The sequence below is a fragment of the Alligator sinensis genome, unplaced genomic scaffold, assembly GCF_000455745.1.
Source record: "Alligator sinensis unplaced genomic scaffold, ASM45574v1 scaffold109_1, whole genome shotgun sequence".
In the NCBI taxonomy this organism is placed as follows: domain Eukaryota; kingdom Metazoa; phylum Chordata; order Crocodylia; family Alligatoridae; genus Alligator; species Alligator sinensis.
Window position 1 is genome coordinate 5,184,931 of NW_005841852.1, and position 16,343 is coordinate 5,201,273.

Consider the following 16,343-nt stretch of genomic DNA (forward strand, 5'->3'; position numbering starts at 1 on the left):
AAGGAGAGATGTCATAGACCAAATCCTGCTCTAATTACTTTGTTTTCTCGATGCAGCTTAGGAACTTGGAAAGACAAAGCCAGGATGGCTCTAGGTAACTGAAATGACAGATGCATATGCATTCTGGTCTTTGTCTCTGTTTGGGTATTGCTTTTAAATGAAAAGGGCTACTTCAGTGTACAGGAGGTTTTCATGTTTTGGAGACTTGCTTGAGCAGTTAAGGAAATTTTTATATCTTTATAAGAGAAATTGATGTTGGAAGCCTAATGTATGTTGTTCACAGCATTTAAGTGTGAGGCCTACCCTATTAGTCAATGAGTGCCTTTGTTTCTAGTGACATTCAGTGCGGGTCATTTCTAAATTATAGGGCTTTGTTCTGGTTTCTCTGAAGAGTCCTTGAAGTGGGATTTCTGTTCAAATCTGAAAAACTGTTCCCAGACATTGTGCCTTTCTTTGCTCTTGACCATTCTTACAGCATCCTGCTTAGTTTTGAAGAATGAGGTGTGATGCTGGCTGGCCCCACCAGAATGTAGCTGTACCGTTTTGGGTTTGGGAGGTAGCTGTAGGCTATCTTCAGGGTCAGAAGTAACATAACATCAGTTATGTGGCACTGTATCCAGTTCAGATAGCTCTGTCTGAGCAAAGTTAGCCTGCCACAGCAGTATACTTAGATGGCTATGCTAACTGGATTTGAAGCGGTGTAGATGACTCTTTGGTTCCAGATGCTGGGGAAACACATGCAACTGTCTCAGATTTAATTCCTAAAAGCAGCATATTTCAGTGGACAGTGCAGTGAGATTCTTTTCTCTTTAGACTGTCTGTGTGCTGCCTTTTGCCCAACTTCGGAGCTCTGATTGATAGCCATGGGAATTCTGTATGCTTGCAGGTGAATGATCACATGGCTCTGTCTTAAATAATTTGAGTTTGGAAAGTAAGTGCTGCAAGTTGGAAGGTCTTTGTCTGGCATTCAGGAGAAATCCTTTTTGCATTTCTTGTGGTATAGATGTAGAAGTGTATTTAGTGCTTAACTGTGGAGTAAGGGTATGTGTTTGTATTTTTGCTTGGGTCAAAAGGAAGGCAGCTGGAATCCAGAAAGCGCATCATCTTTTCAGTGCAAAAATTCCATGGCCTGTTGTTTTGGCAAGGATGCATGAATTTTGGATGGTGTGACAATTCCAATTTTGGGGTGGGAGATAGGGAACAGATAGGAAGTGTTATAAAGTCTGACTAGATTGGAAGAAAAAATTAAGTTTCTAGACATGCATTTTAATTCAGTAAAAATGTTCTATATCCTTGCTTATACAGTGCATTTCATATGTTGCTTGTAATCAGTCTGGGGTGTGCAAAGAGCTTTTTTTTGGCTTTCCATCACCTGGGTCAGTTTTCTGAGTAGTTGGACTCTGTCTCTGGTTAAAGGTGACTAATTAAAGTTTGAAGGTTTTCTGTCCAGCATGTAACTTAAGCACAATTGATTCTGCTGAACAGAAGGTATCATATTTGAGCTAGTCTGATTTAATTGATTGTATAACGGGTATGAAATCAACCTTAGGTTCCTTGATATGCCTAGGTACAAACAGATGAAATGCAAACTTGATCCTCTAAATGCAAGGGAGGAGTAAGATGTTATGGTAATTGTCATTCTTTGATTAGTATAAATGGATATTGCAGCAATCAAAAAGCATAATCAATCTCGTTTATCCGAAGTCCTAAGCTAAGTTACTGTGGGCATTGTGGTGTCAAGAGTATTACAGTTAAAGGATAATGTAGTTCAATATGCCAGAGCAGTGTAGGTAGTAGTTTTATTTATTTTTTATTTATGTGATGTGTCTTTCTGAAAGAAAGGATGCTTAGAAACAGCACGATTTAAGTATTCTAAGACTGAAGGCTTTGAGAAGGATTTTCTGTTACTTGTCTATAAAACAGAGGCCTATAAAGTTCAAATGTGTCTGCCTATCTTGAACACAAATTTAGATGATGATGGTTCTGGTATTGAGAACAGCATTTTGCTTGGGTAATAAGACTGTGGCAGTTCACAAATGAAAAAAGAGTGTCAGCTGGCAACATAAGATGGAAAGCGATCTGTGGTGAGATTGGAATGCAAATGGGAATTTGCTGTTAGCTGAAGTGGTTCTCAGCCAATCCAGCAGTTTCTTCTTTGCAGTTGGCTACTATGAAACAGGATTAATAAAAAGTGCTTAAGTAAATGTGTTTCTTTGTAGGAGAGCAATTCTAAATAGTTTTTAAGCAAGCCAATTGTACATATAGCATAGGAGAGTTTATTTTCCTTTGTAACTAATTCTACGAAGTGTGTATAAGAAAAATTAGTGTCAGTCCATAAATGCACTTGAAAACAAAGCCTATTAAGTGGCAGCAGGGTTATATTTGTACTGCAGCCAGCAGACAGACATAGAAGCCAAGATAGTTTAGGTAAAATGTTGGAGTATGGCATTATAGATGTTTGTTCTAGCATAAGTTCATAGGTGTGGTACCTGCCCTATTGGATGATACTGCTTATCCAATGACAGTATCTGGTCTTATTTAATGATTTTTTACTTTGCCCAATATTGAAACAACAATGATCTTGTAAAATGGGTTCCTATCTTCTCTGACACAGCGTCCTTTTTTTCCCTTCACTCCCTCACCTACTTGCTAATTTTTTCAGTTATTCAGATGAGATTTAGTTAGTAAATTGGCAAGAACACTTGTGTGTCTGTAGCAGTGATCATCATTTTATTTGATGTCTGTAAATTTTGTCAGCCACTATGCAACTGGTAGGTGCAAACAGGTCTGTATAGGTTTTTTTCTCAGAGTTTACTATTGAATAAGTGCCTTATGAGTTTTTACTGTTTTATATGTGGAACTGAGGCAACCTAGAACAAGAGCATAAGGTACTTCTGAAGAGAGACATCACTTTGTGACAGCAAGTACCAAGCAACCACATGTGAGGACACGGCTGATCCTGAACAGCCAAGTTTGTGTCCAGACTTGAACTCACCCAAAGGACCATGGGTTCTTTTGGTGGCAGAGATGAGAAGCCATTGGCAGAGGTCAAAATAGATTTAAACTTTGCACTCTTGCCCTGGTTTTATTGTGTTTAATTCATGCCTTAGTTAAATACCTTGTGTTTACAATGGAGGGGACTAATGTGTTACTGATGCCTCAAAAAAGAATACACTTGTTTAATTAAACACCTGGCTATGGGGGAGATGTTTTCAAGGTTGTATTCTTACATGGACTCAGGTTTTCTAGTAAGATGCGACTTTGGAAGTACAGCAGTATTGCACATTTTAAATAAGTTCCACTTTGAACAGCTAACTCATGTGCTGTGTGTTATACTAATGCTTTGTAAGTAAATCTGACAGAATATTTCTGGTGTCTGGGCTAACATTATGGTCCTGAAAGGGACTGGCACATTAGATTATGTGTTGGTTAAGCTTTACTAAATTTGGTAAGGAAATGCTCACAAAGTGGGAGTAACTGTTTAAATTTATAAAAATATGACTTTGTCCTTTGAAAATAGATAAGTTGTAATTTATTAAGCGCTGGTGCTGATGCAGAACAAAATACACTTTTTCTAGTTAAGAAACATGTTGTTTTTTTCCTTCCTTTGGGATTTATTAAAATACATGTAGGGCTTTGTTTAGTATCTCATTTCTCTCTTTTAGTAGCATTGTTTAATAACTGTGACCATCATTCTCCTAAGAGACAAACAGAGAAAGAGTGGCTTTGTTGTGAAGATTAGGAGTCTGGCCACATAACTGGGGTGTTAAGGGTAAGTACCTTACCATGGAAAAAAAGAAAAATATATTTTTTGTCTAATAAATAAAAATAATTTTAAACGCTAGAGGCTATACATGACTATTTTTGATTATGTTCATTTATAAATGACAGAGTTTCCAAAATACATGGAAGCCATAATCAAGGCAGACAAACAGATGTCTACTTTATTTTGCCATAGCGGTTGCCCTTTGCAACTTTTCCACTGGCGATTCGGCATGTGAGAGGCATAAATGTCACGTCACCATTTGTGAAGCTGGCTGGGCCTGTGGTGGATTTTTTTTTCCTGAAAAGTCCATTCTCTGGGGAGTCAACATTCATCTTCAACTTCTCTGATGGGTGGTATCAAGCTGCTTGTAGATTTGTACTGATTGATCTGATTGGCCATGTGAGTGCTCATGGGCTTGATTTGAATGTTTCTGGGGTAGGCGTTGTCCGGCTCATCTGTAAACCATTTCTTTTCGGCTAAAGGGCAAAAATGGGTAGAAACAGAACAAGGAGGGAAAGGAAATTTGATTAGCGTGGCAGCCAAAAGGAAAGAATCAGTCAGGAGAGCACATAATTGAAGGCAGTTGCTAGAGAGTAACCAAGCAAGCTCTAGCAGCATGGCACAGCAGATTAGTGGGGCCAAAAGCACTTTTCCTATGAGGAGATGGAAATGTTTACAGCTGTAACAAGAATGAGTTTTAAGAAACCAGAAGTTTGGCAGCTCACTTGTCAAACAAGTGAGATGGCTGGGCATGCTTGTGTGAAGCACTTTGAAATGCATGTTAACAATGTGACAGGTATGAATTTAGAAGCTGGGCAGGGCATAAACTAAATGATAGAAGTGGTGGGTTCCTGGTGGTGAGCAAAATGTGCAAATTTCTCTGAATTGTACAAACCTCAGGAGTGTGTGCAGCCAGGCCAGAATCAATGCAAGCCTTAGCTATGAAAGGGGAGAACCTTCTGTTTGGTGCTAGACTAGACCAATGTTGAATGGAGGTGGGGAAAGGAGGTCACACATTAAGGTAATTTCATGAGATTTGTCATTCTGGCTGCCAGAACAGTGTTGAACTTACTCCATGCACATGCAGGTATTTCAGAGGGAATATATTGAGGTTTCAGATCTGCAGTGCCATTTGCAAAGTATTTCTCCAAATGCAGTATGCCTATCTCTGTGAGTGCGCTGTGAGCTTTCTGTGGCCATGCACATGAGGCAAGGGTAGGAAATCAGAAGAAATAGAAGAAATGGAGTCAAAGGGTGTAAATGGTGACCTGCTATACAATATGGTTAACCTGTTAAAAGGGTTAGTGCTGTTATCAGAGCCATTCCTGGGGCGGGGGGGGGGGGGGGCCGTCTAGTGCTGGTGAGACTGTGCCTCTGCCGCCACCAGCTTCACATCTAGCCACTCACCACCTCCCTCTGCCGCTGCTTCCAGCTTCTTTGCATCCAGGCCCCACACAGGCTGATTTGCTCTGGGCCCCGTACCCTGCTAGGCTGTTATAGTGATTTTTTTTCAAGTATCTCTAACATGGAACAATAGGGTGTTCAGTTCTTTGCAGGAGCATGAATGGCTTGGGATTGGTTAATGTAGCATGGCAAGTGAAGTGAGGAAGGACATGGAAAGGATAGGGCGGGATACAAGGAAGCTATAGCTTATATGTACTTGTTGGCTGTTGGCTGGTCTAAATCTCCGTGCAGCTATAAATCAAAGACTTAAGGACTAGTTGTAAGGGAACTTGCTGAGGGGTTTTGAGAACAGCATGCTATTTGGTCACTTAGCAGTTAAACTGTTGCTGTAGATGTACTCTGTGATTCTTAATAGCCCAATCTCATGGGCTATTCCTATGTGGAAGTTCAAAGAAATTAGTTTTCTAACTGTGGAGGGAGCTGAGACACTTTCCTAATTTCGAGATACTTTTCAAGTGATACATGTATGGTTTTCCTTATGAAGCACGCATTGGCCAAACTACATTTATGCACACTGTTAATAGGGCATTAGCTGGGGCCTCCTACAGGGTGCGGTGTTTTAAAATCAAGCATGGGAACTGTAGGAGGGTAGTTAAAAGAGGGCAAGAATGATTTCCTCAGGGGAAGCACTTGGAGGAAATTAGCACAGTAGCCGTATGTTTGCATGCCTCAAAAGTAACAAAGGTTTAATGAATGCTGTAAAATGTTGCTGCCAAAGCTGGGTGGCCTGAGGTAGCTATGCTGTGCGTTAGTCTAGAAGAGGGCTTCTGCTGGCTTTGCTAGTGTCTCGATGTGGTCTACCTTTGCTGGCAGAAAAATACTTTCTGCTGGTTCACAAAGCATTGTTGAGGGGCTAAGGGTCTTCTACTAATATAGTCATTGTGGCAATAGCTGTTAATGTTAAGAAGTCTTCCTTCTGTGTAGATACCCAACTTGCTGGGCTGTTTCAGGACTGAGCTTTGGCAAGGACTAATGTGTTTTGTGGATATGGCTATCAGGTTTTTAGTGCAGACACTCCAAATCCAAATTCACGTATAGACAGATTAGTATTTAAGCAGCTAAGTGACACTGAGCTATTCACACAGATTTCAGATTCTGCTCCCCCAGGGAGGCATGTAGGAAGAGAAGCAGGAGGAAGAGGGCCCTCCTACCTTTCATCTCAATAGCCTAGGGTCAGGTCACTTTCTTAGGGAGTGGAAGACCAGGATTCTATGTCCCCTCATACAGAAAGGTGTTGGCTCTCCATATCACTTCCCAACAAAGTGCCCTAAGCACCAGGGCCTGGGCTAGGCCACCAATTCTCAACCCAGGTGCCACAAGATCTCTCTAAGGGTGCTGTGGTACTTAATCCCTGTGCCAGAAGGTAACTGCTTTCCTCTTCTCCATGTAGCACCCAGCACTCCTTCCAGGTACCCTGGAAGCACCTGCAGCTTCCCTCCTTCACCAAGCATTTCCACCCTTACTGCCTTCTCCTGCCCCATCCCCGCCCTGCCCCAGCAATCCTTGTGCTAGCTGCCCCCACAGTCCCAGCAGCATGCGTTGCTATTGGCAGATAAGCAGCAGATGGGTTGGAGCCATATTTTTGCATCCTGGATCATCCCCTCCACTCTTTTACACTACTTGGGCTGGTTGAAGGGGCCACAGCGGACAGCTGGCTCTAATCACCAGTAGGTACAACCTTGCAGAAGCAGTCCCAGAGGTGGGAGCTGCCTTTGTCCCCTCAGGTACAGACTGGGGGCAAACAGTGGAAAGAACAGAGCATAGCAAGATTAGGTTCTGCTCCCACCATCCTTAGTAGCACCAGCTAGTTTAGTAGTTCTCAACAATTTTAGCCTCAAGGCCCCCCTCAGATCTTTTCTGAATTTAGACCCTAGCACAGTGATTCTAAATTGGGGGTTTGCAGAAATCAAAAATCTTATGGAGAGGTGCCTTGAGGCAAAGATGGTTGAGAACACCTAGGCTACACCTTGCTAAGAACTCCCTGCACCTTTCTTGTTGAAACTGGCCCGCGGGACAGCCAGGAGGGGTGTATAGGCTTGCATAATAGGGGGAAGGTAGCTTAGTGGGATGGGCATTGCTTCTTCTGAAAGCAAGGCCTCAATTTTAATATTGTTTGTTTGTTTGTTTTTCCTGTTGCATTGAGGGGCAGCTCTTGTATTGTGGGTCCTTAATAGGGTGAACTTATTTGGGTAAACTTCCTCACTGTAAAGTTGTCTGAATGTGAACTGTATACCACCTTGCCCCCCTCAACTTTTTCTACATAAGTTACCTTTAATTGGATAATAGGGTTCATTCTACATGTTAAGGCTAACTGATTAAGTGCTTTAGATCATTTTTTGACAGTATAATAAAGTTAAAATCTGTTCAGAAATAATCTACAGCCTGTCAGACTCCTACGGCTTCCTTCTACATTCATTAATCTTTTTTTCTTGCGGTTTTTTGAAGCTTTAATTTTTAAGCTCTATAGTTCTTCTCAATTTCCTGGAACATCTGAATGGAGTTTATTGAGGAAGTGGTATCTGAGGTTGGAACAGGCTTTGCAAAAGTTTAGGCAAATAATTTGGAAATATGCAAGCTTCCTATTAATTTCAGGCCCATTTGAAGAAGACCTGGGTACCCATGAGCATTTGTAGGGACCAATGATATGAGAGCTATGAGTAGGTGAATATTTAGGAGAATGGTGTGATGGGGTGGATAGTCAAAGCCTCATGTGATGATTACCAGAAAGCCTTGTTTTTCAATAGCTGTGTGTAGGAATTCATTGTAGGGAGAGCTAAGGTTGATGTACATTTTTTTTATGTGATGTGCAGACATTTATTATGTGATGTGCAGACAATTTTTAATGGAAATTGACATTAATCAGTGAAGGCATGGAAAGGAGGATAGGGCAATGCAAAGAATTACAGATGGGTGGTAACATGCATTTGGGAAAAAGAGAGTTATTGTGTCTGTCGTAAAATTCAGCGTACCAAGATGTTCTGTTGTGTGGTAGTCTATTTGGCACAAAATGTATCTGCAGCTGTGATCTATAAGAAGTCAGGATCTATCAGTTCCATTTTTTTTCTCTTGTACTTTGCTTGCATGGTGTTTGGAAAGTTTAGCCTTTTAATTTTCTTTTCACAGTGAAGGTCATCCCTTGTCTTGAATCCCAGTAGTCTTTATGGCTTTTTTACATGGAAAATGTTTATGTAGGATCTACCCTGATCACATAATGGCTTGATTACCTTGAAAGGTTTTCTACATATCCTTTGTAGGAGCCACCAGCATATTTCTTTGTTCCCTATATTTTTCTGCCTTCTTTCTATCTGATCTCTGATCTTTGTAAACTTTCTCTTGTTTGTTTGTTTGTTTGGAGAGGGGGGGGGGGGGGGGTTGTTAGTTGGCTTTGTTTCAGGGTCTGAGTCTAGGAATTTTGCCTTGGTTTAGTCCTGCTCGGCCAGAGAAGCTTTTTGCTTACCTGACACCAAGCACTCTAAATGCACTTTTTAAAATCTGTTCTTTCAGCACAAAATTCTGTTTCACTGCTAAGATGCATAAGTGGTGCTTATGCCATTTTTAGGCCTCTGCGCCACCCAAACTACTGTAGTTTGCCTTCTGTAACAGCCTGGATCATATATACATAGCTGAATGTGTTACATGACTACAGTTCTGTCTAATCAAATACTGCCCTGGAGTCTTTAGTGAGATTCTGCTCTGCTGGGGAGGCAGAAAATGCAGCATAAAGTCCCAAAATTATAGTTGACCAAAAACCACATCTAGTAGTGATTTTGTGTGTGTGTGTGTGTGTGTGTGTGTGTGTGTGTGTGTGCACGCATGCATGCACATTTATTAGCCTGCAGTGTGGTGTGGGGAGAAACATTCAGTTTCAGTAACATGAGTATCTGGATGATAAGGTTCCTGAAGTCTGAAGCTTTTTCTGGAACTCATTGAATATAGGTGAGAGGGTGCATTGACCCCATCAAGCCTGGTTTCACTGGGGGTCAAAGGGGTTGGTGCATCAGTCCGAGGTAGCGATAATGTTATATTGATTTATCTGTCTATTTTGCCATTTCAGTAAGGTTTGAACAAGCTGACTGGTTTGGCTATTATCTTGAAATTCAGACTAGCTCTTTAGTCCTCTGGTCTCTCTGGTGCAGCTCTCCTAATGTTTGGATTGGTGTACAGTGGTGGTAATTTTTTGTAGTTGAATGTTTTCTCCTAGCTCCTGAAATGGCTTCCCATTTTGCTTTGTTTAGGGGAGGTGAGAATGATCTGTTTGAATCCTATTGATGGCTGGCCTCCTTTCGGAGGGCACATATGGGATAGCTTCCAAATTCCAAGCAGCACATTTGACAGGTGGATTGGTAGTGATAGGACAATGGAACAGGCAGTTCCCACAGTCTTGAGATAATGGAAAAAAGTCTGCTTTTTGGGAACTGATGTACTTCAACTGTGATCACCAGGGAGGGTGAGAAGGCAGGCAGGCACCTTTTTAATGTGCATTTGCTAAGGAGTTCCTAATGCTTCTAGTTGCTCTGATAGGCTTAGAACCCTTTATTTTGCTGTTGCTCATTATTTTTTTAGTTTTACATTCCTGTGAATCTGGAGAGATGGATACAAGGAGCTGTCTTCTCAGAAGCTAAATGACAGGGGAAGGTGTCTTTCTAGGGGCAACTAGGAATTTTGGTGCCTTAGGCAGCGATGCTGTTGAGCACTGGAGAGTGAGTGGAGAGCACTGAGCACCAGAGAGCAAGGATGCAAACCGCTGAGGCATACTTCTGCCACCCCTCTAAATTGGTGCTGGGGCAGGTGTCCCACTCTAATGATGCTAATATTGTACTCTTTCCTGACCACTAGCTTAATGTGAGATGTCAAAACAACCCGGTTACAGCACAGACACCTTACTTTTCTGCCACTACTGCTGCTACCACCACTGCCACACAAGTGCCGCGTTCTGGCATCCTCTCTAAATCAGCACCCAGGACCAATGCCCTGGTGGCTTCCCCTGCCTTAGTTATGCAACTGCCCAGGTATCTGTAGTCGATGATCTGAACATGTCAGCAGTGTGATTTTTTGAGGGAGGTGCTGTATGGTGCTTTTTGGTAGCTTGAGGGGCTGGTGGAATGTGGGCTCTTCCTCAGTAAATCTCCAGATTTAGGGCCAATGCCATTTGTCTGGGGGTAAGGGGGGGGGTCTTATACCTCTAGTTTGCCTGTGGACCAGACGGAACTTTAATGTTGGTAGGGACCAGGAGGGCCATCCCATTAGCAGTCAGCGATAGTTTTGCAGTGATGGGCATAGAATGAGCCAGTTAGGATCTGAGGTGAGCTAATGCTAGGACCTGGCCACTGCTGCCACTACTTCTTCTTAAAGCAGCTGGGAGCATTATGGCCAGATATATTTTAGTTGTAGTGTTTGTCCATCATGTGGGCTATGGTTTCTGCCTCCAATTAATTAATTAATACTATTTTTAAAATCCCTACTTGCTCCAGCAGTAGTTAGTTAGCATGGCATAGAATAGGTAAGTTCTTTTTCATAATTGAGGCTGGGGTGTGATGGTTGAATGGGTGAGGTATTTTTTGCTTTAGATGCTGACAGATATTAGTGAAGCTTATTGCGGTCTTGTACTACAGGAATTTGGTTGACATGGCTTTAGGGTGCCCCTTATCATTAAGGCTTTCATTCTGGCCACATGTAGCATTAGGTGTGGTTTTTATTTTTTTTTATTTATTTATTTATTCATTTATTTATGTGCAGTGTTAGCTATCCAGTGTAACAGGAATTATGAGGATAGTGGATAGTAAAGGCCTGGGCTATGGAGCTCAGGTGGCCTTTTAAGTGAAAGCTGTCTTCCATGGGTGGAACGGTCATGGCTGCTGAGCAATTCCTTGAAATGGAACAAGGATAACGTTACTAGGAGATGTGAGATACAGGGTCTCATTGCACCTAACACTGTGATTTACACAAATGTTGATCAGTGTTAGTGCTAGCTTGGAGTTTGGAGAAGTCACACCCTTAGTCTAGGAACATTCTCTGCCTGTTCCCTACCTGCACAGCTGTGACTTGCCACTAGAGGCCTGGTGAGCTGGGGCAGGACTAGGAGCTGTAGCTGTGAGTTGCCACTAGAGGGCTGGTGAGCCAGGACAGGCTTCTATCCCTGCTATGTGGGTGGGGGTATGAGAGATTTGGGGATACTGGAGGACTGGGATACTGGGCGGCACGTCTGTGGGGCGTGGCCACACCTTAATGGACCAGAAGCTGGGTAGTGCGGATCAGAGTTAATCCTGCCCTGGAGTGGTCTAACTTTGAGCCACGTAAGGAGTGATTAGAACCACTTTAAGGTGTTAATGTGAGGACAATCCAGAGGTTAAGAGCTCCAGAAGCTACCCAAAATTACTGGGTAACAAGGTCCATAGTTGGGTTTGATTCATGAAAGTTTCAATCTTCTACTGAGCCCTCCCTCCCATTCAGAACTTGCAGAGAATGTGTATAGAGCGGTTTGTTGTCAGACCTTGAGATATAAGCCTCAGGGCTTATTTTTTCAAAGGTCTGTGTTTCATATGAATTCCATACCCTTTACTAGGTGTTGTACATGAACAGGGGAGGCATGGCTCTTTGTATGACCAATGGTAGGAGAATACTTTAACATTATTTCAAGTCAGGGTCTTTCAGGCTGTCAGGCCAATGAGCCTGGCTTTCACTGCATGTGCTTTCTCTTCAGTATTATAACTATCTGGTTATGAGGCGATTTATCCATCCTTGGGTAACAGTTAGTTGGAGAGCTAGGCTGTGAGTATGTTAGAAACTCAATTAATGATCAGTTGGGTAGGAAGGGATGGTGCTTCCAATATTGTTGAGATGGCAGTGGTTGGAGCTGGTGTCACTAGTTGGGATTTGGCATGAATGTGCATTTGAAGTGGTTGAGAATTTGTTGTGACATTCAGTAATTCCCTCTGTTACCCTCAGGATCCTTTGCTGGTAGCTGATTTGATTTAGTAGCTGACTAGCAGTTTCTTAGATGAAGAAAAAGGGTAGAACATTTGTGTATTTTTCCCCCAAGACGTTGTGGCTACTTTGTTTTGTATGTGTGAATGTAGCAATGTATTTCACTTGAAGTAATTTCCTTTTGGAAGGTAAAACAGTGCTGCTGGTATCTGTGTGAGGGGTTTTTAAACTGTGAACCCGCTATCTCTTGTTTAGACACAGTCCATGTGGGTGATGTTATGTGGTGTGTTCAAAGTCTATCCTGGTCTTTTATGAGTTTGTGGGGTGATGGATAGACTCATTTTTATCCTATCTTGTACATGTTGAATGTTTGTTGATACATAAGGGTCTATTAGTAAAAAAAGGGATCCTCTCATGTGGATGGTGGAATTGCATTTCTCCTAATGACAACTGTGTTGCAAGCTGTATATTTATGCTAAGGTCTGAGGTGTCCCTTTTGCTGAGCCTGCTGAGAAAAGAAGGTCCACTTACACAGAGAAACACACAAGAGCAACACTCAGAAAATAGGGGAGTATGATCTCCAGACCACTGCACTTTTCCTGGGCACCAATGAATATCATTTGGCCACAGGAGAGATAAGAGCTGTACTCCTCATTAGTCATCCTGACCAAAAAGGCTACCTGTAATTTTCTCCCCTAACTCCCGGAAAAAAATATGGGGCAAGTGGGGAATGTTTGTGACTAACAGGGAGTAAGGAGAGGCATGGAGGGAAAGCCATTGTCACAAGCCAGCCAACACACCTGTCAGGGTACATGCATCTGCAAAGCAAGCACATGATGAGAAGGTACAACAAAAATAAAGTAGGGGGCACATCAGCAACAGCAGCAGCCAGACTGACTTCTGCTTCAGAAGGAAAAAAGCCAATCCACAAAGAAAAGGAAAGAACAGACAAGCTGCCTTTAGAGTGAAAACTTTTCCCCTTTCCCCATTTAAATCACAAACTCCCACACAAAGCTAAAGGGGGAAACCCACAGCAGTTGCTAGGTCATGCAAAGCCAGCAAGAGTCATACCTTGGCTCATTCTATTCATCCTGGTGGCACTTTAGAAAAAGAAGTAAGCGAGGTAAGAAAGACAGGAAAGGGTGAACATACTTTTGCACTAGCTTCTTTCCAGTAGAGCACTTTCACAGACACATCCCTGCTGTTAGTTAGTTGGCTACAAAGGTACTAAAGGGAGAAATTAACTACTTATGCAAAGAGCTTAAAACAATTTGTTAATATTTGCCTTAGCTTGAAGCACAGAGAGAATTGGGAAGCTTGGTCTGCAAACATACAGCAGGCAGGACAAAATTAACACACTTGGAAACAATCATCAGCTGACACAGGGCATGCACACCAGGTGTAGCCCCTCTTGCATCATACCAGGTTTTTGTGGAAAGTTCCCCACCCCCATCCCCATACAAGTATCTCAATTTCTACAGGCTTTGGCATTTTGGATTACAGCATTATTGTTAAGACTACAAAGATTTACACACACAAGTTCCCCCCAATACCAGTAAGGCCTAAGCTACCCTTAACTGCACCATCACTGACCATGAACAGAAATATAAACACACCATTTGCAAGGAAGAGCCAGTGAATCTATCTCGCCTTTCCACACTCTACCTTTAGATGAGGGAACAATCACTACATTTTAGCTCCTCTGATTTACTCAAGATTGACTAATGGTTGGCTGGCAGACAAACAAAACCATTACACCAGGTTCACCTGCAGCACAGCTATTCACTGCAGCCCTTGGCAGCAGTATGACTCACAAACAGATTAATCTGCCCATACCCATTGAAACAAAATGCTAGATCAAGAATCTGACTTGTGCTGATAAGATGCCAATGCTGCAGCTGCACAACAAAGGAAAGAGAAGCTGAAAAATATTGACTCTCTCTGAGACAGGAAATCCATATACACATCTTCACTCTGTGGGTGCATGCACCTCAGTCCAAGCAGTCCTTAGCATTACCTTCCTTCTGTCAACACCCAAAAGGAGTCACTAATACCACACACTCCTCCCAAATGCAGCTGTAGGCTGCCTACCTACACCAGATTCTAAGAAAGTAAAGCCAGAAGGCCAGGAATGAAATGAAGGTTGTACAAACAGACTTCATCTCTCAAAGACCTCAGTGTAGGTACTGGCAAGTAGTTACATTACGTAAGTTCTGTCCCTTTGACTGCTTGGCCCCAGGTGTATCCTTCCAGTGGGAGACACCAGCACACTGCTTACGCTTACAAACCTAAAGAAACAGTTGGAGGTTCTCCGCATTGGATGTACAAAATGACTGAGGAAACATTTTCACAAATACAGCTGCCTCAGTAAAGGTGTACCTCCACCTTCCAGGGGCCACCGTGCAAACAAACCGGGACTGGAAGCCTTTGGCAACGAGGCTACAGCAGTTGCCTGGCTGCTGAAGGAATGCTCTTGCTGTCCTCCACCAGTGCCCGCCTGCCCCAAACAAAGATATAACCAGCAAAGAACAATTCTCCAAAGCCTGATCCTCACAATATAACTTACTTTCACTTTTACTTACTTTTCCCTTCACAGTCTTTCTGGCATCCTATCACCAGCCATGTATCCTGGGAGAAGCAGGCCTTGGCCCAGCTCAGCTGCTGTAACTCTGCTTACAGTTAGAACTACAGCAGAACACCTCCCCTACCCCATCCCTTTGCACACACAAAAAGAAGTCGCTATTGACCCAGTTTTGCTTTATCTTACTTTTCACACAAAAACTCCCCTCCCAGTTGTTTCTCTCACTTGGTCATTTATAAGCAGAATCTGTCCTCCTGCAAACACCTACCTCACTTTAAGCGACACCTACACCAGCACACAAGTTAGTATATAACCTGAGCCTCCACTGTTCCTTTTTAGTTCACACCATAGGGTCTGATCAGTCCCAAGGACAGGTTGGGTGGAGGTCTATTTATTTCTCTTGGTGTGCCTAAATGGCAGCTTTTTACCTGCCTAAACAGCATTTTGGTCACTTATACACAGGTCATGTTTTTATTATGCCTGCTCTTGACACGCACCCTGATCATGCGTTGTGCCTGAGCATAAGTCCAGGCACAAGGGGTGAGAGGCAGAAGAAAGAGGACAACTGCCTCATGTTTTAGCCCCATTAATAGAGGAACAGTGGTATAATTATGGGGGTGAGTAAGTCCTGTGCACCAGTTTAAAGGAGATGTCAAAATGATGGCTCCTGGGGAGTCTGTATGCCATCAGTGGGTGCCAGTGTGCAGGGGGTCCACATCACAACAGCAGAAGCCAGGGTCTTTGAGTGCTGGTCATCTCCTCCTGGGCTCAGCGCTCCCCTCCCTGCCTTTTTTGGGGAGCCAGGATTACTCCATATAACTCTAGGATTTGGGAAACCTGCATTGTAGTCCCCTGGCAGAAAGCAGATTGAATCACAGCTCTCTTACTTCCCAGCTACATGCTCCAGTCACCACATGGTAAGTTTGGTAAGATCACCAAAGACGAATATACCTCCTCTGCTCGTGCTTGTAGGGAGGCAGTTAGACGGGCCAAAGCTACCATGGAGCTGAGGATGGCATCCCAAGTAAAGGACAACAAGAAATTGTTTTTTAGATATATAGGGAGTAAAAGGAAGGCCCAGGGAGGAATAGGACCCCTGCTAAATGGGCAGAAACAACTGGTGATGGACAGGGGGGACAAGGCTGAACTCCTCAACGAGTTCTTTGCCTCAGTGTTCCTAAGCGAGGGGCACAACAAGTCTCTCACTGGGGTTGTAGAGAGGCAGCAGCAAGGCGCCAGACTGCCATGCGTAGACCCTGAGATGGTGCAGAGTCACTTGGAAGAACTGGATGCCTTTAAGTCGGCAGGCCCGGATGAGCTCCATCCGAGGGTGCTGAAGGCACTGGCCGACATCATTGCAGAGCCACTGGCGGGAATATTCAAATGCTCGTGGCGCACGGGCCAAGTCCCGGAGGACTGGAAAAGGGCCAACGTGGTCCCCATTTTCAAGAAGGGGAGGAAGGAGGACCCGGGCAACTATAGGCCAGTCAGTCTCACCTCCATCCTTGGCAAAGTCTTTGAAAAAATTATCAAGGCTCACATTTGTGAGAGCCCGGCAGGACAAATTATGCTGAGGGGAAACCAGCACGGGTTCATAGCAGGCAGATC

General features: G+C 43.2%; 1 protein-coding gene across 1 annotated transcript in view; it reads right to left on the bottom strand.

Annotated features, from left to right (window-relative positions):
- Nucleotides 1–3,381: 3,381 nt before the first annotated feature.
- The window catches only part of KCNMA1 (potassium calcium-activated channel subfamily M alpha 1), a 527,746-nt gene continuing 514,784 nt past the window's right edge, over nt 3,382–16,343 (bottom strand). The window contains 2 exon segments of the mRNA XM_025212980.1: nt 3,382–4,242; nt 13,226–13,254. Of these exon segments, the coding sequence (XP_025068765.1) occupies nt 4,088–4,242; nt 13,226–13,254 (184 nt within the window). The 3' untranslated portion in view covers nt 3,382–4,087.